The sequence below is a fragment of the Antechinus flavipes genome, chromosome 3, assembly GCF_016432865.1.
Source record: "Antechinus flavipes isolate AdamAnt ecotype Samford, QLD, Australia chromosome 3, AdamAnt_v2, whole genome shotgun sequence".
NCBI classification, from domain to species: Eukaryota; Metazoa; Chordata; class Mammalia; order Dasyuromorphia; family Dasyuridae; genus Antechinus; species Antechinus flavipes.
The window spans coordinates 28,063,900-28,087,360 of record NC_067400.1 but is presented as its reverse complement, the minus strand read 5'-3'; the positions used below and the strand labels follow the sequence as shown (position 1 = coordinate 28,087,360).

Genomic DNA, 23,461 nt, shown 5'->3' with positions numbered 1-23,461 from the left:
TCCCAATTCCTCCAAATGAGAGAGATTGCTAGAAGGAATCCAGGCTGAGGCTGGAACAAGCCAGACGGGCCTCCCACTATTAGTGATCAGACCCCAGCCTACTCAAGGCCTGCACAAACCTGAAGAGCAATACAGCGGAGTGGGGATGGTTAAAAATCCGCTCACTTAATATCGTACAGAGGCAGTGACTGACTTCGGATGTACTTTCTGACTGTTCTGGTGAAAGAGAAATATTTATAATGTATTATATTTATATTATAAATAAATATATATATTAATTATAATTACATTATAATCAATTACAATTGTATATATTATAATTAGTTATAACATAATAATATATATTATATATAAATTATAAATTTGGTATTGGAATCTATATTGCCGAGAAAGCGATTGTTGTAGCTAGTAGTGTTTGTTTTGTTTGTAGATGAGATTTTACAAAACGTTAAGACAATTTTTACTGGAAATAAAGTCTTCAGTAAAAGCTGATGTAGACATCAGATCTCTTAATGAATGTAACAAAGGAAATAAAACCACCGAAACCCATCACCACTGCTTACTTTTATTGCAATGAAGAAATTTTAATATAGTAATGGAGTAGTATGCCACTAAATAAAAATTATTCCAATTATTAAAGTTGTCCAAACAAAGACAGGCATTGTGTTTGGAAATTAGAAGTCAAAATCAGTGGGAGGGAAAGGGAAAAAAAAAACAAAACAATATATCAAATACATCAATTTTAGGATTATTTTCACAATGAGCATATTCATTATTGTCTTGAGTGTCTTAACTATCTTGGATCCTCTCTTGGTTTAAAGCTCAATTCTAGAGATACACCATCGGCACCTATTCCAAATAAACTCAAATTGTCTATCTCATTTTTCTTCTACTTTGAGCTTTATAATAAGAGTTTGTTTTTAAAAATCCATCACTCCAACCTTCAAGTTGAAGAGACTAAGGAAGCAATCTTTCATAGTAATAGAGCTATGTTATTTATTTTTTTGGCTCATAAGGATAATCATCTACTCTTCAGTAGGGTGCAATATTGACAGCCCTTTAATTTTCATATACTCACTCCTTTAAATGTCACCTTTGAGCAGGAATAGAGGTACTGAGCTGTAACCCCTAAAATCACTTTCTACAGTTAGATTCGCAAAGACCGTTTTCCAGTGGTCATCAAAATATTTGTGAAACCAGAAATCCGTTTACTTTAAGAATCTGCAAAATTCAAATTCTCCTAGCTGCTGCTAACTCCCCGCAAATGGTTTTTGAAGACTAGACACCCAAGCAGATATTACAGTTACAGGACAAAATTACAGTTTGAAGTGCCTTTGTATTTATTAGTGATAAGGATTACCTAATAATTTATAATTTCTGGGAAAAAAACAACATGTTAGTATCATTTTATACCCAAATATAGATTACCGATGTTAGTGACCTCAGAATTAAGACAAAATCTGAGGTGCATAGGAGAATGTTGCCTAATTCTTATTGCCAATGATTACTCTAGAATCACTGGCAACAAGACAGAATTGCTGTTTGTGTTTGAGAGTAATTATCAGAGTTGTGGCCGATCCGAGAGAGAATTCTGGGCAGCTGAAATTGTACCTAACTAAAGAAGTGAGAATCCAAGCCCCACAAAAGTCAACAGCACTCAGGCACTAAAATCAATCAACGTTCGTCAGGGGCGATGTTCTTAAAATAACTAACGGCAGCATCCACAGAGACGCATTAAAGAGATCAGATGCCACGTTTCTGCTGACAAACAAGGACTATTAGGATGAAGCAATCAGACCACATTTACGAAATGTTTACCAACATACACAAAAATGCATATTTGCACAATTAGGAAAACATTCAACACCCTTCAGCGATAATACTTAAATGGAAGGTAACTAAAGAGTAAAAATAAAGGTCTGTAAATAAATGATTCCATTCGCGAAGTAGTACTAAGGATAACTTCTCACAGCGGCTGGGGGAAAGAACCAAACCTGTTTTCATTATTTCAGCTTCAGAGGAATGATGTCAAGTATCTCAAATGTTTATAGAACTAAACACAACGTATTGTTCAAAGAACAGTAAATAAGGATGCAAGACAAAAGTAGAAATCAAAATTCAAACTGCTCCAAAGTAGCAATCAATTAGAGCCACTGACTGTCAAACTGGTCATTTTTATGTTCTTTATTTTAATTGGTACTTTAGAACAGCAAATTCTCTTTCACAGCAGTGCCTCCTAATTTCATAATACAGTACTCCAGTTTCTGAATGTAGAAATTTAAGATAAATCAATGAACACAAAGGCGTGCAAACAGCTGCTCTAAGTCTGCTCAATCACATGGAATGTTGGCACCAAGCTGCAGCTGCTGTGGAGAGATCAATACACCAGCCTCACTCGCGCACACACGCACACACACACCCACCCAACACACACACACGCGCAGATGGTCTGTGGAATATCAGGACTTGCGCTTCTCTAAAAACATAGCTTTAAATGGTCTGAATTTTGTACAAATTGAAGTGCTGAGAAAATGTCTAAATAAGAAGTAACAATTAAAATAAAAGGTTTGTTTTATTTGTAAATTATGTACAGAATGCTTTCTCATATGGGGGAAGTGGATGGGAAGGGAAAGAACAGCCTCCATTTTCCAACTTAGGCTGTTTCCTTTCCTCTGCTGGAGAAAACCATTCCTCTCTGAACCCGATGTACAAACGAATTTGGATTTCCTAAGTTGGAAGTTAAAAGGACAGAATTGGGAGCTAAACAAAATTGTGTTGCATCATTACCGATTGGCCTATCTTAAGCAAATAACTGCTAACTCTGAATCCTAAAGAAATCTTCTGGTACAACTTTATGAAAATGAAGAAATAGAGCTTAAGTTTCAAGAGTCATGAGTTATGTGTTCATTTCATCCTAAAGTAAAATTCATAAATAGCTACCTAATTGTGCATCACCTGACATTTTGGTCTTTCGTTTCTCTTCTGCCATGTCTAACAGTAAGAAGCTCTACAGCGCTCAAAAATGCCATTATTCTAACTACATCTTTGACAACTATCAAAAAGGAATAAAAGCTACTTACTGCCAGAATATTTGTTAAATGGATAAAATTGTTAAATATATGTATTAGTGACTTAAGATTGTACCAAAAAAAAAAAGTTAGTAGTCTATAAAATAAAAAACTGAATAGAATTGCCTGGACGTCAAATAGATCTCAGCAAACTGATTTAAAGACTACTGCAAACACTATACGTATGTTTTGGTGATCAGCCAACATAGAAAATCCAACCACTTGCACACACTCAGTCCCCATAGAGTACATTTATGATTTTTCAGATGAAGTAGGTCTAGCTGGTTCGTCATCATCGTCGTCTCCCTCCTCTTCTTCCTCCTCTTCACAATCTCCATCTGTTTGCTGTTCGAGTTCCTCTTTTGTGATCATTTCAAAATCGTTCCCATTGCCACTACTGTGCTGGGATCGGTCATCCTCCCGCCTGTCACTGTCTGTGTCGGAATGCCGCTCTCCACCCGAGCCCTCTGTTCCATTATTTCCTAGAGTTCCCATTTTCCCCTCATCGTCTTCCTTTTTCTCACTGTCTGATTTTTCTTCACTGTCAGATTTCTGTTGCTTTTTGGCCTCCGATTTCTCCTCTTTCTTTAAGTCTGCTTTTGGTCCTTTGTATTCGTGTGTGTAGAGAGGCCTGAAGGAGTCGATGAAGCCCACGTCAGCGGTCAGATTCGGTAGGAACCAGAAATGGTGTCTTCCTCCGGTAATGAGCCAAATGATAAGGAAGAGTATGCAGCGAGCTGTAAGGAGAAAAATCCCCCAAGTTTAATGTTTTAAGCACTCATGGTCACCTGGGTTTGACTAAAAAAAAAATCAGGGACGACCCCCTCCCCCTCCCCCCAAATGCGCACCCTGCTCCTATAATACTGCTGTGAGCACCAAAGGTCCCTAAGTGGCATTTCCCTTTATTTTGAGTCTGAGGACAAAATAGTCGAACATCAACTGCAGAGGAGCTAGCTGCTCCTGTCAGGGAACATTTAGAAATTTGGAAACAGTAACAATAAAATCTTAGGATTAAAAACTAAAGAAATTAATGGAAAAAATGGAAGACTCAATGAATAAACTTTTTAAAAAATTGTTCTTTATTTTGCATCCCAATGTCATGATAGCTTCTACCTTCAAGTCAATATTTCTAGGTGAATATGCCCCTGAACATTATCATCCAAATAAAACAAACCCTTGCACGATATGTCCAATCTCCACAAGTGGACATAATTTTCAATTTTCAATACTCTGTCTTGACACTAACCTTTTTAAGGCTTATTGAGCATTTTATAACTACCTTGTGAAGTAGAAAACCCAAAATATTTTCTCTCTTATTAGAAATGAAGAAACCAAGGGAGAGAAGTAAAAGACTTGCCCAGCCTCAAATGGTTCATATCAGAACTGGGGTTCAAATCTGTATTCTCCTGACCCCCAAACCTGGTGCTCTCTCCACTTTACAATGATTTTGCCTTTCATACATCCATACCTTGTTCTCTCTCTCTCTCTCTCTCTCTCTCTCTCTCACACACACACACACACACACACACACACACACACACACACACACAAACTTTAAAGACCTCAATTCCATCAGTGTAGATATTCCTTACACTAGGACAGATTTCAACTCCTTATGATTTACTAGGCAGGTTTTTGACATGTGGCTATAATCTAAAGGTTCTGCAAGCTCAATTGGCCCAGCCTTTTAGGCAGCTGAGGCCCAAGGCATCACAAGGCCCTTTCTTCTTCATTTTTCCTAGGAGTGCCTACCAAACTTAAGCCTTATTATTAGCACAGGCCTGGCAGACCCACAGTGTCCTTGCCTGAACATAATTATTTAAATAAAGGGTTCCTCCATCATTTCCTAGTATTTATTAAGATCCAAAGTAAGTAGATGAATGCTGGGAAACTATCTGATTATGATGGGCTAATTTTATAGGCGACTGTATCACCACTACATACAAAAGTTCCTTTACAGGCTTACCTTTAATATATTTTGGGATAAATAGCCAAAGAGAGGAAGTAACATAGCTCACATCACAAGTTAAATATTCACAGTCAGAAGTCCTAATTTCCATTTCCACATAAACACAGCTTCATTTTTTGAGGCCTTATATTTTTCAAAGGAGTGGATGATAGTAGGAAATGGAAGAGGCCAAGATATACTAAATCTGTTTTCTGGCAGGAAATCCCATTGATGAGAAGAATGAGAAACTTGTAAAAGCTGCACATTCTTCTCTTCTCCCTCCTGAACTATCCTTCTAAGACAGCAATACCATGAATACAATTCTAGAACAATTTCAAAGTGAATGGATGAAATTAAAAATCATGCCTTGCTTCTACATTCAGGACAAATTGAACTATCTCATTTTTTTTCCTGCATTGGTCTGCCTCCAATTCAATTCACCCAGTCTTTGTAATTTATGAAACCCAATATTCCCGTCTTATCTGCTTTCTTAAAAATCTTCAAGTATCGGTTATCACTTGGCATATTTTATAAAATTTTGCCCAGGTGATACACTTCAGAATATCCCCTTGAAAACAGGGAAGAGTTATGGAGAGAATCTTATAATCAAATGTTTCTCTACTGAAACTAATGTTACATATCTCAGAAAATTAAAGGATACTATGTAAGCAATAGCTATATTATTACTTTTATTATTTGAAATGGTAAAATTCACATTATAACATATAATGAACACATCTTAAATTTGACCCCTATGAAATTAGCTTAATACTGATGCACTAGAAGTAAAATGTGTTGCCTATTTTCTAGAAAGAAACCCACCTAAGTCCTCACCTTTATAAATAGGCTGTGATCTCAAGGCTTAGAATCTATTTGGAACACAGAACATCTTTTGCCATAGCAAAAATGAAAAATTTTGCTATTCAAGCTAGCGTAAAAGACACTTCTTTAATTCATAAAGCAGCTGAGAAATGGCATTTGCAAAGATAAATATTAAGGAACCAGTATTACTGAAACAACAATTAAGTAAAACAATAAAATTAGCATCATTTTAATTTTTTTGAATCCTGGTATCTAAAGAAAAACAAACTTTAAAGAAGATGAGGAACTAGGTAGAACCCCTTGTGGGATGTCTGAAAGGGATTTCTGGAAACATTCAAGGACTTGGGAAGCTGATGAGCCCTGGTCCTTATTTTATAAGTTTCCTTCCCTTGGCACTGCTATCTCCCTAGAACTTTTCTTCTGTTTTGCAGTCATAATTAGGGTGGGGACAAGGAGAGAGAGAGGTTGGTCACAAATGCAATAAACAGAGAGAGAAATGAGACATTCTCTTGGGGCAAATGAGCACAGAGTTGGAAGAAAGAAGAGATGGTAGTAAAAAGGTTACCAAAAGATGTGTTTCAGTGTGAATAAGAATGCCTGAGGTAAAATTAGCTGGACCCTGAGTACTCCAGGACAGGAGAGGGGAACAGCTCAGCAGTATATGAGCAGGCTCACTTCTCTTTAAACTCTAAGTGCTCACCTTCGGGGAGCAGACCTCTATCTTTTTAGACTTTACATCTTTAAGTAAGTGATGCTCTGTATTTTTTCTCCCCCAACCACCAATTCAGCTTTAAACACCATCATTCAATGTGGAAAAGCCTGCACCTAGAATATGCTCTGTAAATCAAAGGCATGAAAGCAAGAGGGACCCTCTTAATCAAAGGCATGAAAGCAAGAGGGACCCTCACTTTCAAGCTCTAAAAATCCAACCCTTAGTCTTAATCCCTTCAAGCCTCATCCAGGCCAAAGCTTCCTATTCTGCTCACAGTAAAATAATTTGGACTGTGCTCCTTTTCTGCTCATTCCCGACATTTCCATAATCTGAATCAAGGGCTTATTTCCTCAGTCTTCACCATCAGGCACACACTCCAAGCTACAAGTATATAATTTCTAGGTTGTTTTCATAAAGAGGAATAGAAAATAATAATGTAAAAATATGCAAATGGATATATATTTATAAGGACTCTATTCAGTATAAACTATCCTCAATCTAATTAAATTCCCCAGACCCAGAAGCTCTTGATGATTAGGGCTCACCATCCACAGCGGAAGAATGCTTTTCTCACTGTATTATCAATTCTGGACCTCATCCCAACTCAACTGGCAGTCAAACCACCTCAGGGTGGGCACCTACCAGCTGTGAAAGTGTCATGGTTAACCCCTTCCACCTGGGTGGTCTTGGGATGGCCCTCTGGTCCTGAGTTAGCTCAGCATGAAAAGACTTTTACAGTTTGGCTCCAGTCCACCTATCTAGCCTTATTTTTATAACGATTCCCTTACAAACACTACCATTCAGGTTAATTTGTTCTGCCTGCTTCCAATTCAATTCACCAAATCTTTTGAGTTCATAGAGGCCCATTTAATTAGAACATATTCCCATCTTATTCCAGCCTTCTTTAAATCTTCCTCTTCCTGTGAGATTTTAGCTCAAGGTTCTTTTCTCCTTATGAAATTCTACCTCATAGCAAACTCATTCCTATCAGACTAAAAGCTCCTTAAGGACAGGGTCTATTTTTTTAAATTCTGATCTGTGACACAGAGATATTTACTGTTTAGAGAATTTACTGCCTCAGTGAGATGGCATTCTTTATGTCCTCTCACAAAACCTCTAATGACCCTGATTAATTTATATATAATTAATATGAATTAAATCTCAGTTTCTTACTCTAAAATTTAAAGCCCACTACAAATGACACCAATCTACTTTTCTATTTTATCTACAATTCCAGATATCTTAGGCCTTTTACTAAGTTGCTATTCACCGCAGATCTCTAGTTCTGTATTTTATTCATGTTCTCCCTTCCACTGGTAATGTGCCTTCCCTAATCATTCACTATTATAAGAGGCCCAGCTCACAATGGTAAACTCTCACAGAACTTTGCTGGTACTCCTCTCACTGTACTTACACTTCTAGATTGTGTCTTCTTCATCAAAACGTGCGCTCATTGAGGGCAGGGCTCACATACATTTCATCTCTAATTTCCTCTCATTTCCTAGCATTGAGACTTGGCACATTGGGCTTGAGCAATAAGAACATATTGAGTGATGAAAGTGTAACTTGCCCCAGATCAAATCATGTCACTCAAAACTCAATGCAAAGAGATGCACGTGCAGTTCTGGGGTAAATCAACAGAACAAAAAAGAATTCTTAAGAGAATATACTATGATTTCATTTCTGGAAGTTTTGCAAAATGGTTTCAATGGCAAGCAATAAATGCTGCTGCAAACAGTAAAGGGGGCTAAGCAGCTTTAAGAATATGCTTACCAATGAAAAAGCATCTAGTTGTGGAGCAAGCCAAAGTAAAAACCAATGACAAGAAGTGAGGGGGAGCCACGTCTCTGCTCTGACCAGTGAGCTGGACCAGCTCTTGGGGCCTGTTTCTCCATCTCTCAAATGAAGAGGTTGGATCAATGATCACAGCTCCATGAGGCCGTACCTTGGCTGTAAGGGTGGCCCCTTGTCTCTTGTCTACAATCATACTGACACTCCCTCTCACTCCTTTAAAGCTTCTGACCCCCGTCCTCCCACACCTGGCTGCGTGCACTCTAGGAGGGCTCTGGTTCCCAAGAAGCTCGCTCTTAAGAGCTCCGATGGCCTCTTCTCAGTCCTCCACCTGCCCGATTCTTCAGAGCTTCCACTCGTGCTGGACACTCTTGCTTACCTGGGCTTTCCTGTCTGCGGCAGCCTTCAGAGAGCTTCACCTTAGTTCTCTCTGCCTTGACTAACTCCACGTCTCCCCCTTGCCCTTCTTCCAAGCTTTCCCAATTCTGTGGTGATCAAGAGCCCATTTCACACCTTGACAGTTATCGAAGCATGGCCTATTCCCCATCTTCCTCCCCCGACTAAGGGGCTACAGCAGAAACAGCCCTCACATCTGCCTCTTCTCTCCCTTCACACAGCCACTACCCTAATGCAGGCTCTCATCTCCCCCTCTCACCCATGCAACTCTGACAACTTCGTATATGTCTCCCCATTTCCAGGCTCCCACCATCCAATCCATCCTGCCAAAATCATCTCCATAAGATAAAGGCCTGAACATGGCACTGTCCTGGCTCAAGAATAAAACACAAACTCATCACCCTAACATTTATGGCTTTCTTAAATTTGAAGGTACCTACCTTATCTTTCTAGTCCTATTTCACATTGCAATTACTCAAACATGTGCCAATCCAGCCAACTCTGCCTAGACTTGACATTCCACCGCCTGCATTTGAGAACCCGTCCTCTCCCTGATCTAGAGCAAATGCCTTATTCTGCGCCTCCCCCCCCAATCCTCCTTGTTCTGCTTTCCCAAATTACCAGACTTCTTTCTCCTTAGAAGTCCAAGCTCTGGGCCAGTGCTGGCATAGGGGGAGAGGGCCCGAGCTGCAGTCAGAAGGCTCTGCCACTGAACAGGGAGGAGTCTTTATTATCCTCCTTTGTGAAATGAGGCTGTTGGATGGAATGATTTCTACAGGCTACAGGATGGAATGATAGTTCCAAAGAGAACTAGTCAAGGACACTAGGTGAAAGCAAGTTTTTCATATTTGCCCAAATTCAGTCAGGCACACATAAATGGCTTTTTAAAGGGATATGGATTTTTTTTTTTTTTTACACAAGGGAAGGCGGCAGGGGGTGGGAGTGGGAAGGAGGAAACAACTTGGGGAGTAGTAGTCAACTTTGAATTCTAAACAAAACAAACAACAAAATCAATGTTGGTTCATTTCTAGGTTTCCCCCAAATAAAATATTTAAATGTTGCCGACCTCTGACAAAACCCAGAATTACTGCCTTCCAAACCACAATAAGGTTTTGGAGTTTAGTCGGAACTCTTGAATACCCACCGCATTGAAGTCAAGTTTTACTGGCAATAATACTTACCGATGGCAAGCAGAAGAATGCTGGCTACAAAGCAGCCCGCTCCTACGCTGAGGTAATAAACACCTACTCGCATCTCTGCTGGCCACAGAGGGAAGAGGGTTGCAGCAATTACTGCAATCACTGGAACAAGAAAGAACAAAGATGCTTAGACAACTTTTGGACTTAAGTTGAATTGACTTACTATGACTTAAAGGTTGTCATATATTAGATCCACTGTTGGTAGGGGAAGAAGCTTTAAAATACTTTAGATTCTATTTATTAAATGATCTGATATAACATATACTAAGTGCTTAGGGTACAAGTCAAACAGTTTGGCAAATGAAGGAGTGACAAAATTCAGGGATTATTTTTGACATTTTCAACTCTACTCAATTTAACACAGGACACTACTCCTTTCTCTCTAAAAGCGATGAAAATACAGATACCCCACCGATCTAAATATGATCCCTTTACTAGGGTTGCATGATGTTTAAGCAAGTATAACCCCACCACAAACCTTGGTTTGACAATTTATACATAATCTAGTAATTGGGTAAAAAATCATGATAACAGTTATCACATAGTTTTAAACAAAAATCAGCATTTATAATCACAGAGCTTTCCCTACCATAGAAACACATGATTATTTGAAAAGAAAGAAAAAGAAAAAGAAACATGGAGGTAACAAATCATCGCAGAATATCCTTAGTAATTTCTTCTCTTTTTTCTTTTGGAATATTATTCTTGTAACTCTAAGGAAAGTAGAGAAATGCTTATTTCTTTTTTACCATGCTAGAAATTTTGGAGAGTGACTTATTAAGATCACCAGCTTCTTGGAGAATGGATGCCCCATGGCAAAGTGAATTTTTGGCTGTTAGTAACTTTTAAAAAAGTCAAGCAATATGTTTTGTTAAAAGACTTAAATGGATTTAGATTTTTCAGAATTTAAGAACACTCTTCCTTGAAGCTTGTGTTTATCACCAGCACAGGGATTCAGACTCTTAATAAGAAATCCACAAGGAAAGCCCACTTAATTCAGCTATTTCTTCCCCATTTTCTTAAGGCTATACTTGATTTATTCACTTACCAAGAATTAGTCCCATGGCAAACGTTTTAAAGTGGACAGGGTCGTAGATCCACACATATACCTAGAATAAAAAACAATTAAATATTTCCTATAACAGAAAGTCAGAGATCTTAGCATTTTAATTTAGATGTTATATATATGTATCAGGAAAGTTATATCATTTTGGAAGTCAAAGCAAGGATCCAAATTTGATTAAATACTCAAGCCTAAAAAGCAAAATGCTTCAGTTGAAATTGGTGCATCTTGTTCATTAAGACTATTCAAGAGAAGTAACAGCTACTTAATGAGTTTACAATAACATACATCACATAGATCTGTGGAATATAAAAACCTATCCTAAAAGCAAGCTGTTAATTTAATGGTAACTTTTCTACCAGTAAGTAAATTATACTGGACAGCTTTAGGTTTTAAACAATTTGCCCTTTGGCAAGGTAAAATGACTAATCAAACTGATTTATTTAGATATATGGCTGACAATCTAAAGGCGGCCATTATATTTCTTATCTTTATGACTGCTTCATTCCTACCACATGATTTCTACTGATAAGCATAGTTTTCTATTTCAAGGCCTGATACACTAACCTCATTTCCATCCAAGAACACTTGATCTTCATGTGGTTCAAGTTTGAATTTTTTCTTGGTTTCTTTCTTTTTAGGTGTCCCTGGTGTTTCCTCCTGCAAAAATATATATACACACACACACAGTTAAAACTGAGTAAAAAGATATCACAAGAAATATATAATTTTGTAGCAAATGAAATTCAAACACTGGCCAAACTAGTGATTTTCAGTGCCTTGTTAGCTGTACCTCTTACATTAAAAATTTGAAAACTCTGAAAAATGAAACAAAGAAAACAAAAGCCACAAAAAATGATCCTTAATTTATTCAAAATACCTTTATACTATGGGACAATTCCAATGTGTTGTATGCTTAAAAAAAAAAAAAAAAACTCCACAAACTGTTGTAATTCTAAAAAAACAAATAAAATTCCAAGAAATATTATAAAAGTTAATGAAATGACTGACATAATACGAGCAGAAATAAACTACATTTGAATAGTTTACCAATATCATTACCCAGATCTCATTTGCTCTCCCAGCTCTGGACCAGTGGCTGTGTAAGTAAGCATTTTCACCATCTTCCAGAGAAGAAAACCAAAGCTCCAAAAACTTGCTACTACACATAGCACAGGCCAGAGCTGGGATTCACACTCAGATCTCCACTACAGTTTTTTCATCTGGGTGGTTAACAACTGCAGTTAGGAAAGTGGGAAGAAGAGAGGGCAGGTATTAAGTCATAGCATGTTATTGTTGGAAATAACCTGAGAGATCATTTAGACCAAAACCTTACTCAAAGGTCTAGAAGTTAATTGTCTTGTCCAAAGGATCAGAGCTGGTTTGTGATGCACTTTCAAGTTCAAAAACTGTAAAATTCTTTAGTCACACACATGCCATTTCTATGTTTTATTTCTCAACTACTGTGACCTTTGATTAGCCACTCAGTCCCCTCAGTCCTGTTCCAGGCCATCCTCATCACTGTTTCCTCTCCATCTCTTCCCAGGTCGGTCATACCAAAGGACCAACTCAATTCTACTATCTGCTACTCATACACCCTTGCTCCTTAGTCTGCTGCCATCACTAATTACAAGCTTTCTATCTGCCTCTTCCTTCACCTACTTGTGTGCTGCTTAGGAGTGCTGAAGCTCCCCTATCTTGATCCATTACACATGTACAGAGTCACAACTGAGCCCTCAATAGCAGCAAGGCAATTCACCTCTTCCTTCTTGATTCTCCAGCTGCATTAACAGCAACTACTCCAAATCTCTTTTCTTTTTCTTTCTTCTTTCCTTTCTTCCTTCCTTCCTTAATATTTCACTTTTGTCAATCACCAAAAATTTTCGACCATCTCCCCCTTTCTCTTAACTCATAATTAAGAAAAATGAAACCTATTATAAGCTTGCAAAGTCAAATAAAACAAATTTCTACATCAGTTGTGTCAAAAACAACCACCACCAATTGTCTCATTCTGTACTCTGAGTCCTTCACCTGTCGATCAAGAAGCATGTTTCTTCGGTAGTCCTCTGTAATCATGGTTGGCCATTGGGCTGATTAAGAGTCCATGATTCTTTAAAGTGGTTGCCTTTATCATATTGTTGTCAATGTATAAATTATTCTCCTGGTCCTTTTCTCAATTCACTCTGCATCAGTTTAGAATCTCCCCAATTTCTCTGAAACCATCTCTTACAGCAAAATATGACAAAATCATACAAATTACCATTCTTTGCTGCTTAAAGATGACCTGGGGCTACACTTTTATAAATCCTTAAAAGTTGTTTTTCTTAGAACTAGTTTCTCAATCTGGCCTCCCTCTAATTCTCTATTTTCCTACAGTATTTCTGTATTCAGTTTTTGTATGTGTATGTATTCATTCTTCCTTTCTTTAAACAGTTTAGTTTAACAGTAAGATTGATTAAATTACCAACTACACCCTCCTCTTCATGTTTTTTGACTAGACATCTTGTGCACCCAAATTATAATCCCCTATTTCTACTTTTCTTCCCTATCACTATGCACTGTATATTCCTCTGTCCCTTCTTTTTGCTCTTCTCTTAAGATCTTCAAGATGTACCCAAACTACGCCAAGTCTTGTCCAACTAGACTCCCTCTAGATCTCTGGTGAGAAAGATTACATGGGACACAAGTATCATTTTATGTTAGAATGCATACAAGTCAATTATAGCATTATTTGTTTGTGTTTATCTTTTTATATTTCTATTTTAATTCTTTTGTTTGAATTTCAAAATTTCTTGACAACACTGGTCTTTTCAACAGGAATGCTTGGAGGTCCTTTGTCATGAAAGATACATTTTATTCCCCTCTATGGCACTGTAACCAAGTCTCTAAGCTTATATCCTCCGCCTTCTAGAGGAACACATCCCTCCTAGTTGTGACTAAGTCAGGCATGATACTAACTGTGAATCCCCAGTACCTGAATTGCTTTCCTTCTGGTTGCCACAAGGGTTTTTTCTTTGATCTAAAAAGCTCTTGATTTGGGTTCTGATGTTTCTGAATGTTCATTTTGATTTTCTTTCAGGAGATGACTGGGGAAATCTTTCTGTTTCCATTTTGCCCTCTGGAATTATCTTTAAAGATTTCTTGAAATAAGGTGTCTAGGCTGTTTTCTTTGGTTATGGTGTTCAGATAAACCAATCTTAAAATTTTTTTCTCCTCAATTTGTTTTTCAAGTCAGTTGTTTCTGCTGAGATAGTTAACATATCTTCTATTTAGTATTATTATTTTTTGCCTTTGACTGTAATATTTTGCACTGTCTTGTGGACTCTATGGCTATTTGGTCCATTCTAATTTTCAGGAAGTTTGTTACTTGGGCAAGGTTTGAACCTCCTGTGCCAAACTGTTCATTCTTTTCCCAATTTTTTCTTTCTTTACTCTCTCTTTCTTTCTAACATTTTCTTCAAGTACTGTCATTTTATTTACAAAAAAAAAAAAAAATTAACTCTTGCTTTTTTTCTTCTAGGAATTCTGGTAGAGTCCATGGCTTATGCTGTTTTTTTGTTTTGTTTGTTTGTTTTTTTAAGATTTGCCTATGGGTGTTTTGGAGTCATTTTCTTCATGAAATTCCTGCAACTATTATCCCTGTCCAGTTTACTTCTTAACTATGGACTTGAAATTAGGGCTAAGTTCTGGCTCATTGTGGAAGGAAGTCTCTTGAGCTAATGACTATGTGTCACTGCTCCCGAAGTAGTCTGACACTGGGTGCCTGGTCTAAGTTCTGTAAGACCCTCAACTGGAGTTTGGTCTAACATAAAGCAGACTGCTCCTGGACTCAGCCCCTATCAACCAGCTGCAAACATCTGCTGCGTTAGAGTAACAGAACTATAGGCTGCTCCCTGGACTAGGATTCCTCTACAAGCCAAGCTAGATATTAGAACTGAGATCTTGCTCTGCTTTTGGGATGTGAGCCACACTGTTGCTGATGCTTCTCAACTTCCCAAGGACTTCCTACTTAGGAACAACACCTCTGGGGGTCAGTCTCTTTCTCAAGCTATCTAGAATCTGTGACACAGAACACTGGGTGTGGGTGGCAACTGCCAGATGGCACCTCTCCCTGTACTAGTGCCCTAGTGTGGGTCTAAGACCTCCTACTGTCCTGGTGCACAGTTTTTTCCTGGGTGATGCTTCAGGCGGGCCTAATCTCTAGTGCCTGCAAACCTTTCTGTCTTTCTCTCTATGTCTATCAGGGTTGGAACAATTTAATCTTTTCTGGCATTCCCCATCAGGATTCAGGCTAGTCCAGTTTCTATTTATTTAATTTTTTTGCTAGTACATTTTCAAGGTCTGTTTGGGGGGATTTTGTGGAGGGGAGGTGGACTATCTATTACTTCCTGCTATTCTGTCAACTTGGACCTATCTTCTCTTTTTTATTGTAAATTTCCTACAATATCCTCTTCTCCCCATTTTCTCAGCCGAGGACCTCACCTTAAAGTTTCCTGAGAAAATGCAGCTTATTTGTTACAATCTCCCTCTTTTCATTTCATACCCCACACCATCCCTCACTAATTCCTTTCCTATAGTCTCTTAAAAGGTGGCCATTCTTAGCTGGAAAGACTTGCATGGACTGATGCTAAGTGAAATTAATAGAATCAAGAGAACACTGTACACAGCAACAAGATTATGAGATGATCAAATATGGATGGACTTGGCTTTTTTCAACACTGAGATGATTCGAGGCAATTCCAATACACTTGTGGTGAAAAGTACCATCTGCATCCAGAAAGAGCATTAGATTGAATGTGGATCACAATATAGTATTTTCATCTTTTTTGTTGTTGTTTCCTCTTTTTTTTTCTTTTTGATCTGATTTTTCTTGTGCAGAATGATAAACGTGGAAATGTGTATAGAAAAATTTATATTGGATTTATATTGGATTACTTGCTCTCTAGGGGAAGAGGTAGAGGAAAAGGAGGGAGAAAAATTTGGAACAAAAGGTTTTGCAAGGATGAATGATGAAAACTATCTTTGCATGTATTTTGAAAATAAAATGCTATTATATTAAAAAAAAAAAAAAAAAAGCCTATGCAATAAATACTATACATTGTGTTTAAAAAAAAAAAAAGTGGTCATTTTCACCAAGACCAATCCCTCTACATGTTTTTTTGATCTCACTCCCTCTCATTGTCTTCTTATGATGACCCCTACCCTCCTACCACATCCTTTTTTCAATTTTCAACCTCTCCTTATCTACTATTTCCAGCCATATTATTGACCATAAATATGCCTATGTCTCTCATCTATAAACAACCATTACTAGAATTTATGATCACCACTAGCAATAGTTCTCTATCTCTATTCTCTTTTTTGGTTAAATTTCTTGAAAAAGTCATCTATCACTCCTATCTTGGGCCTCGAATCTGGAAACATAAGTATCTCCATGCCCACCAATTAGTACACCTGGACATCCTTTTACAAACTCTTGGTTTCTTGACTTGCCCGCCTACCTGCTTGGGGCCATTCAGACAAAAATGAGATATAGGTTTGTAGCTCTAAAGTGCTACTGAAATGTGAGTGAAAGGGAGAGCTATCTGTCCTGAGTATCTGGTTTGTTTTTTTTTTTTTTCTCATTCTCTTCTTAACCAATCTTTGGCTTTTAATCTGTTACTCAGAAGAAAAAGCTTTCTTCAAAGTTGCCAATGAACTCTTAATTGCCTAATCAAATGGCTTCTTCTCAGTTCTTATCCTTTACAATCTCTGCAGCCTGTGACCACCTCTTCACCCTCCTGGATACTCTCTCCACTCTGGACACTGCTCTCCCTAGGTTCTCCCCCTTCCTGGATGAATGCTCCTTCTCAGTCTCTTTTGTAGATTTCTATCCAATTCACTTTCCACTAACAGCAGGAATGACCCAAGACTGTTCTGGACCTCCTTTTTTCTCTATACTTTTTCACTTGGTGATTTTAATAGTTTAATTATTATCTCTATGTAAATGAATTCCCACAGATAGCTGTCTCATAAGCTCCAGTCTGTAACACTTTTTAGACTGGATGTCTTAGAATTCAAGACTTCATCTCCCTATCTTACACCTCTCCCAACTCCAAATCATCCTTTAATTTATTGCTAAAGTGATTTTTCTAAGAGTCCATTTTGGCCAGATGATGTCACCCTTTCTCATTCCCTATGCAGTATACCACCTGTTACTACTACCTCTAAGATCCAATATACATCCTCTGCTGAGCCCTTTCCTATTTTGTTGTCAAGTGCCATGGCACTTTCCCCCCACCCCATGCTTGTGAATGCTCTCTTGCCCCAGCTATCACAGAATCTCTGACTTTCATCAACACTCACATTCAATGCCACCTTATGTAGGAGGGATTTCTGTTTCCCCAGCTATTGATGCTTCCCCTTTTAAGATTATTATGCTAATAAAGGAAATGGAACACTGAGAGTTACTCGTCAATGGAAAAATTCTTTCCAAGAGAAGCCTAAGGGAACAATTCAGTTCATCGCTGCTGATACAGACAAAATAGTGCTATTATTATAACTTAATGCAAGTGGCCTGACACCCAACAGAAAATATATGGTAAAAAATGAGAGAAAGTCATCAAAACTGGACATTTTGATGTGTTAATCCAGATCTGATGATGAGTATCAATTAAACATTCTATCCATCTTGCGCAGGACTCACCTTTTTTGACTCTTCCTTTTCGCCATCTTTTTTTTTCTCTTTCTCCTTCTTTGCCTTTTCATCCTTTAGACTTTCTTTCTTGCTTCTTTTTTCTTCCTCTTTCCCACTTTCTGCTTTTCCCTTTTCTTTTTCTTTTTCTTTCTTTGTGTCTTTGTCAAGTTTCACTTTCATTACTTTTAATGCTCGATGAAAGAACTGTTTCTTTAACAGTCTTTAAAATAAACAAAAAAGTCATTATTTATAATCGTATATAATTAATTACTGCAAAGTCAATTTACATAGCAAAGAATTCAGGAGGTAAGTCCCTAAACACCCAATCCCCTCCAAGCATCTTAAGGATGTCTAGCTTTCTAGATGTCTACATAATTTTAAGTAATCCTTGGGGTTTGTGTTCAGAACTAGACTATAAAAAGTTCCACCAGACCCACTCCCATTCTCTCAAGTTATACGTCAAGGCCCTTTAAGTGGGGGAAATGAATAGTGGGGTATTGACAACATGTTCCTTTGGAATCACTGCCAACTCCTTCAGGAGAATGGTACTGGCTCTGAGTACAGAGGTAACAGTAACTTATTACCAAGAAGGCAAAATGAAGCCTCATTTTACTTCTGTTTTCTCTCTCTTTAGAATGGGGAGGACAGAAGGAGGATGGCTTACAGGAAACCATATCCCAGGACAAGCAGGGACAAATTAAAGTGAGCACCTAGCAGGCTCTGATGAAGTCAAATCACTCGGCTGAGGTACACTGGAGAATGGGATTACTGAGCCAAGGTAAGAGATATTCATACACTGTGGGTAACAGAAGAGGTGCCCCAAACTACAAAAGGCAGATTCTCTTACAATTTTAAGAAAAGGAAGGAGGATAGAGTATAAAAATTTAGGTCAATTAGTTTGACTTTGATTCCTGGTGAAATTCAATGATGTCTTATCAAAGGGTAGTCAATGGTCACCTAGCAATGGAAGTAGTGATCAGAAAGTCACTGGGGTTTATCAAGAACAAGACGTGCAAAATTAACCTTATTTTCTTTTTAGACATGGTTGCTCTTCTGACATATAAGGGGAAGTATTCTAGTTGAATGGATGTACTCAAAGGTCTGGTCATTCATGCTTCCCTTCTAGTGGAGTCTCCCAGGGGTTTGTGCTTAGTCTCGTGAAAATGAATACTTTTATCAATGACTAAATAAAGCAATAGGTGGCACATTTATCAAATTTATAGACAAAACATTACACAAGAATGGGACAGGGTAAAAGATCAAGCCCAATTTAATAAGACGATACATATTTGAAGTAAACATAAAAATTTTTACATGTGCTCAAGAAATTGACTTCACATGTAAATGACTTTGGAGGCATGGTTGATAGTTCTCATGAAAAAGATCTGGAGCTTTCATAGACTGCATCTCAATAAGAATTATGAATATACGATGTGGGTGCCAAAAAAGTTAAGGATAGCTGACAAACAGGACTAGGATTGTGAAAACTGTACTATCCTGTGTCCCATATCTGTAGAACTACAATCAGTTCTGGGCACTGCATGTTAGGAAGGGCACAGATTAAACTGGAGTGTTTCCAGAAAGTTAACCAGAAGGGCGAAAAGATTTGAGATGTGCCACATATTGTTCAAAGAAACAGAATGTGCAACTTAGAGAAAACTTAAGGAAAATACAATTGCTATTTTCAAGATCTCAAAGGCTGACATATGAAAGACAATTTCTTTGACTTGAATCCAGAAGGTAGAACCAGGAGAAATGTGTAGAAGTTCCAAAGAGATAAGTATCAAGTGAATAAAAGAAGACAATTAGAACTATCCAGAGCTATCCGAAGCCATCCAAAAGTAAGGCTGTCTTTGGAAGCAATAGGTCCCCCCTTACGTCAAGAGATCTGGTGAAACAAAGAGAATATACCAATCTGAATCACTGTTTTCTTAGATTTACTGATTTTTTTCCTGCACATTTACTTAGAAATCATTCTACTAAAAAAAAAAAAAAAGAAGAAATCATTCTACTACAATAATCCCTTCCATATTGTGGCTTAATCCAGTGCAATTTTGATATATCACAAGTCAACATAAGAAATTAAGTGGGAATTTGGGGGGGAGTTTTGCGGAAGTCAATGACAATGTGCAAAGGCTAGCAGATGACAAAGAAAAAGTTTAGAAACACAGACATGTATAAAGTATGTGTATAGTCTTGTACATCAACCCAAATTTTATAAATAAACACTCCATAAAAGAAAAAGAAAAAGTTCGGACTTCTTTTTAGGTACAAAGGGAAGGTCAAAATATTTTAAGCAGATTTTCTAGATTGCGAGGGTATCCTTAACCCACTATAATATGAAAGTGGATAACTATACTATCAGACAGAAACTAGCTTAATTTAAGTACTGAATAATGCAAATGTGAAAAAGCTAAATCAATGTGAAGTTGCTAAAGGCTTTTCATTGTACCATCTCTTTAAACTCTGTTGAATACATTTAGCAAAACATACCTACTCACAAAACACTCAATCTATAATTACCAATAATGACATTATTATGTTTAAATGTTGTAGTGAAGGATACAAAAGTGAATTATAGATTCTGATAGGCAGAACTATGGCTAATTGTTTAATCTATTTGTTCTCTTATTTTTTGGTGCAAGTTTTATTACAAACTTATTTTGTGCACAATAGAAAAGCTTTCTTTTAAGGCAGAAACAACTTAAAATTTCTTTTGTGGGGGAAGAATGGGGAAATAATACAATCTGATGCATGCAAAAGAATACAACAGGAAAAATCACAAAAGAATACTTTCTTTGCTTTTCTAGAGATGACAAGATATATGGTAGCACAAATCTGACCTTGTCAGCCCTGAACCTGCTTAAGAATCTTCAGCAACTCCTATTGGCCCAGGGCTAAGCTACAAAACCCAGGCATGGTCTAATCAGGCTTGCACCCTGGCTTCAGCTAACCTTCTAGTTAGATCTTCTGTCTATCCCCCACCTTTACATAATTCACAGGTCTGTCAGTGGCCAGAACTTATCTGTTGACTCCTGTTTCTATGTCTTTACACATGTCTACTCTCAACCCACCTGCCAGCCTGAAATACATTTTCTCCATCCATTTTAAGAGTCCATGGCACAAAAATGGTTTACACTAGTTTTTTGAAGTTCTTTCTTGGCTCAAATGATGATTTATCTACTTACTTGTTTACATGAATGTAAGGTCCTTGAGGAGGACCTTTTTGTTTTCCTTGTTTACTCAAGAGTTTAATCCTTACACCCAACAAGCAAAAGCTACTGGGTTGAAAGAATTCTAGTTGTGATTAAAAACTTTAAAAAGAACCCAGGAGGTTATTAGTTAAAGGACATATGCTTTTGAGAGTGGTGATCTCAGGACCATTGGTGATAGCTGGCTTTAGAAACAGGTAGTTTGTGAGCATTAGGTAGTTGGCCAATGAGAGAACATTATCAGCTACTGAAGTCCCATTTGGTTGCTCTGAATAACACCAAATTTACATTTAGTCCTTAAAAATATAACAAAATCAGTAGCTCTCTTCTTTTTGTCATTGCTTAAATTCCATAAGAAATTATTTTTATTGTGAAAATGCATAAGCCAACAAAGACACACTCAAAAATCAATATTTTTTTTGTAACAAAGAAGCCAATGATACCTGTTACAGTAGTCAACGACTGACTCTCGAGTTGTAAACAAAGCTTCCTCTCCTTTCTTGGCCTTTGCCCATTTGGAATCCAAGAGGCAATCAACTGCTTTTGAAGCTAAAGGGGGGGAAAAATGATTATTATTATTTTTAATGAATATTTATGAGAAAACTAAACACTATAAAATGAGAATCCACAATACTTATCAAACTCAAATTTTATTAAGCAAATTCCTACGATCATATAATTAATGTGTGAACCCCAAGATAACTTGTGAGGTTTCTGCCACCAAAATTTGTATTGCTAGGTGCCAATAAGTAAATCTATAGCAAGATAATTTAACTTTATTGCTTCTATTATCTGATTTGATTTTTTTACAACACCCCTTTGAGATAAATATTACTCAGCAAGTTAAAGATTAGACAGCTTGGTGACTTTTTTTATAGTCACATGTCTTTGATATGTCAGGACCAAGAATGAAAACCAGATAACAGTCTGATTCCAATTCAGTGTTCTATGTTTGATTTTAACTTGGATAACTAAATCTAAGAGGAGAGGTATGGATTAGGAGGGGAGGTAGAGGAAGGGAGACTTTGTTATACAAATAAATTTGCTAAAGGATTCTACACCAAAGGATGACTGAATAGTATGGAATCAATAAAATCAGACTTTGTAAAGCAACCCAATATTGCTAAGAGAAAAAAATGAAATAAGAGAGAAAACAAACTGGCATACACATCATTACTGAGTTTTACATTAATAAAATAAAATATAACAGTTTATGGGACAGAATCAAATAGAGGAAAGAAATACAACTTAAAGAATTCCTTTCTTCTAGGCCACAAGAAGTTTCTTGTTTTTAAAAGTTAAGAAACAAAAGACACAAAATACAGTTTGCCCTGTGTATCACAATCCCTGGATCCTATTCTGGGGAAACACAATAGAGCTGGGATGGCCTTATAATGAGATCATTTCAGTAGTGTAAGTATTAAGCTGCTATAATGGACTTCAGAAAGCTGATTACAGAAGTCTCCTCTAGAGAAAAACTTGAGAGCAATTCTGTGTATTTAAGATACAAACACATAAAATTAGCTAATGAAAGCTAAGTTTAAAATTTGTTCATGTAAAAGAAAACACTTTAAATAAAAACACCTTAGGAACAGTAAAATTTAAATATCTTTAAAAGATGTGAACTGATAGGATTTTTTTGTTGAATTCCTACCAATAAAATAATCAACCCGGTGACCCATCATATTTGTAGATTTTGTGGGACAGTTGAAGCGGAGATATTTGGCCACTGCCTTTTCTTCTTTGGATGGTTCACCAACTTCCTGAAAAATGAAAATTTTATTTTAGTGTTAACTTTCACAAAAGAAATTTTACATACAATAAATTATATTTACAAAAGTTAATTAAGTATCTTTTTAAGCAATGTGATAAAGTAATGAAACGTTAAATCAGGACTTGGTTTAGCACTGAGTACTGACAGGAGTTCGAGTACTTTTCCAGATAAATTTTTTAGAAATCACACCATCTATCCCTTTTGAAACTTTAAAATACCACTATGATATGAAACTCTTTTAGGAACTGATCTATATGCTAAAAATCTAAAGTCAATTCCTGAATATTCATACTTACTCAAATTTAATTTGATCATTTACAATTTAAAATGGACATGATTATATAAACATCCATGAATATTGGTACTCCTAAATGGGAATTTCCTTCAAATAAAATAAGGCTATCACACTATGAACAGCTGATTTGGGAGGTATGAAATGATCTAAATAGTCCATCCTTTTCCTTCTTTCTATCTCAATTCTCCTTCCCCAAATGTCTGTCAACAATAACAAAGCAACACTATAATGCTGGAGAAACTGAGCAAGATAGAGATTAGAGAACAATTTAATTATTTAATGGAGAGATTTACTGGGACCAAATGGATCCATGGTTTGGTCCCAGGGCTGAAAGAGACAAAGAATCCAGGCCCGAATGTTAGATACAAGATTCTTTTACAAGGTAACAAGAACAACGACATAATGGGGGAGGTATCTGGATGGGGATGAACTAATGGAGGGAGGCACCTAGGGTGACATAATGGGAGGTACTGGAGAGGTTCCTAATATTCTAAAGAAATCTAAA

At 37.1% G+C, this 23,461-nt stretch overlaps 1 protein-coding gene across 2 annotated transcripts in view; it reads right to left on the bottom strand.

Moving 5' to 3' along the window:
* Positions 1 to 545: 545 nt before the first annotated feature.
* The window catches only part of SEC62 (SEC62 homolog, preprotein translocation factor), a 36,846-nt gene continuing 13,930 nt past the window's right edge, over positions 546 to 23,461 (bottom strand). For both annotated transcript variants that reach the window (XM_051983169.1, XM_051983168.1), the window contains exons 2-8: positions 22,542 to 22,650; positions 21,331 to 21,436; positions 17,685 to 17,895; positions 11,567 to 11,659; positions 10,985 to 11,045; positions 9,919 to 10,038; positions 546 to 3,805 (exon numbers count right to left, since the gene is read on the bottom strand). In XM_051983169.1, coding sequence (XP_051839129.1) covers positions 3,321 to 3,805; positions 9,919 to 10,038; positions 10,985 to 11,045; positions 11,567 to 11,659; positions 17,685 to 17,895; positions 21,331 to 21,436; positions 22,542 to 22,650 — 1,185 coding nt within the window. In that variant the 3' untranslated portion in view covers positions 546 to 3,320. The remainder of the gene's footprint in view (positions 3,806 to 9,918; positions 10,039 to 10,984; positions 11,046 to 11,566; positions 11,660 to 17,684; positions 17,896 to 21,330; positions 21,437 to 22,541; positions 22,651 to 23,461) is intronic.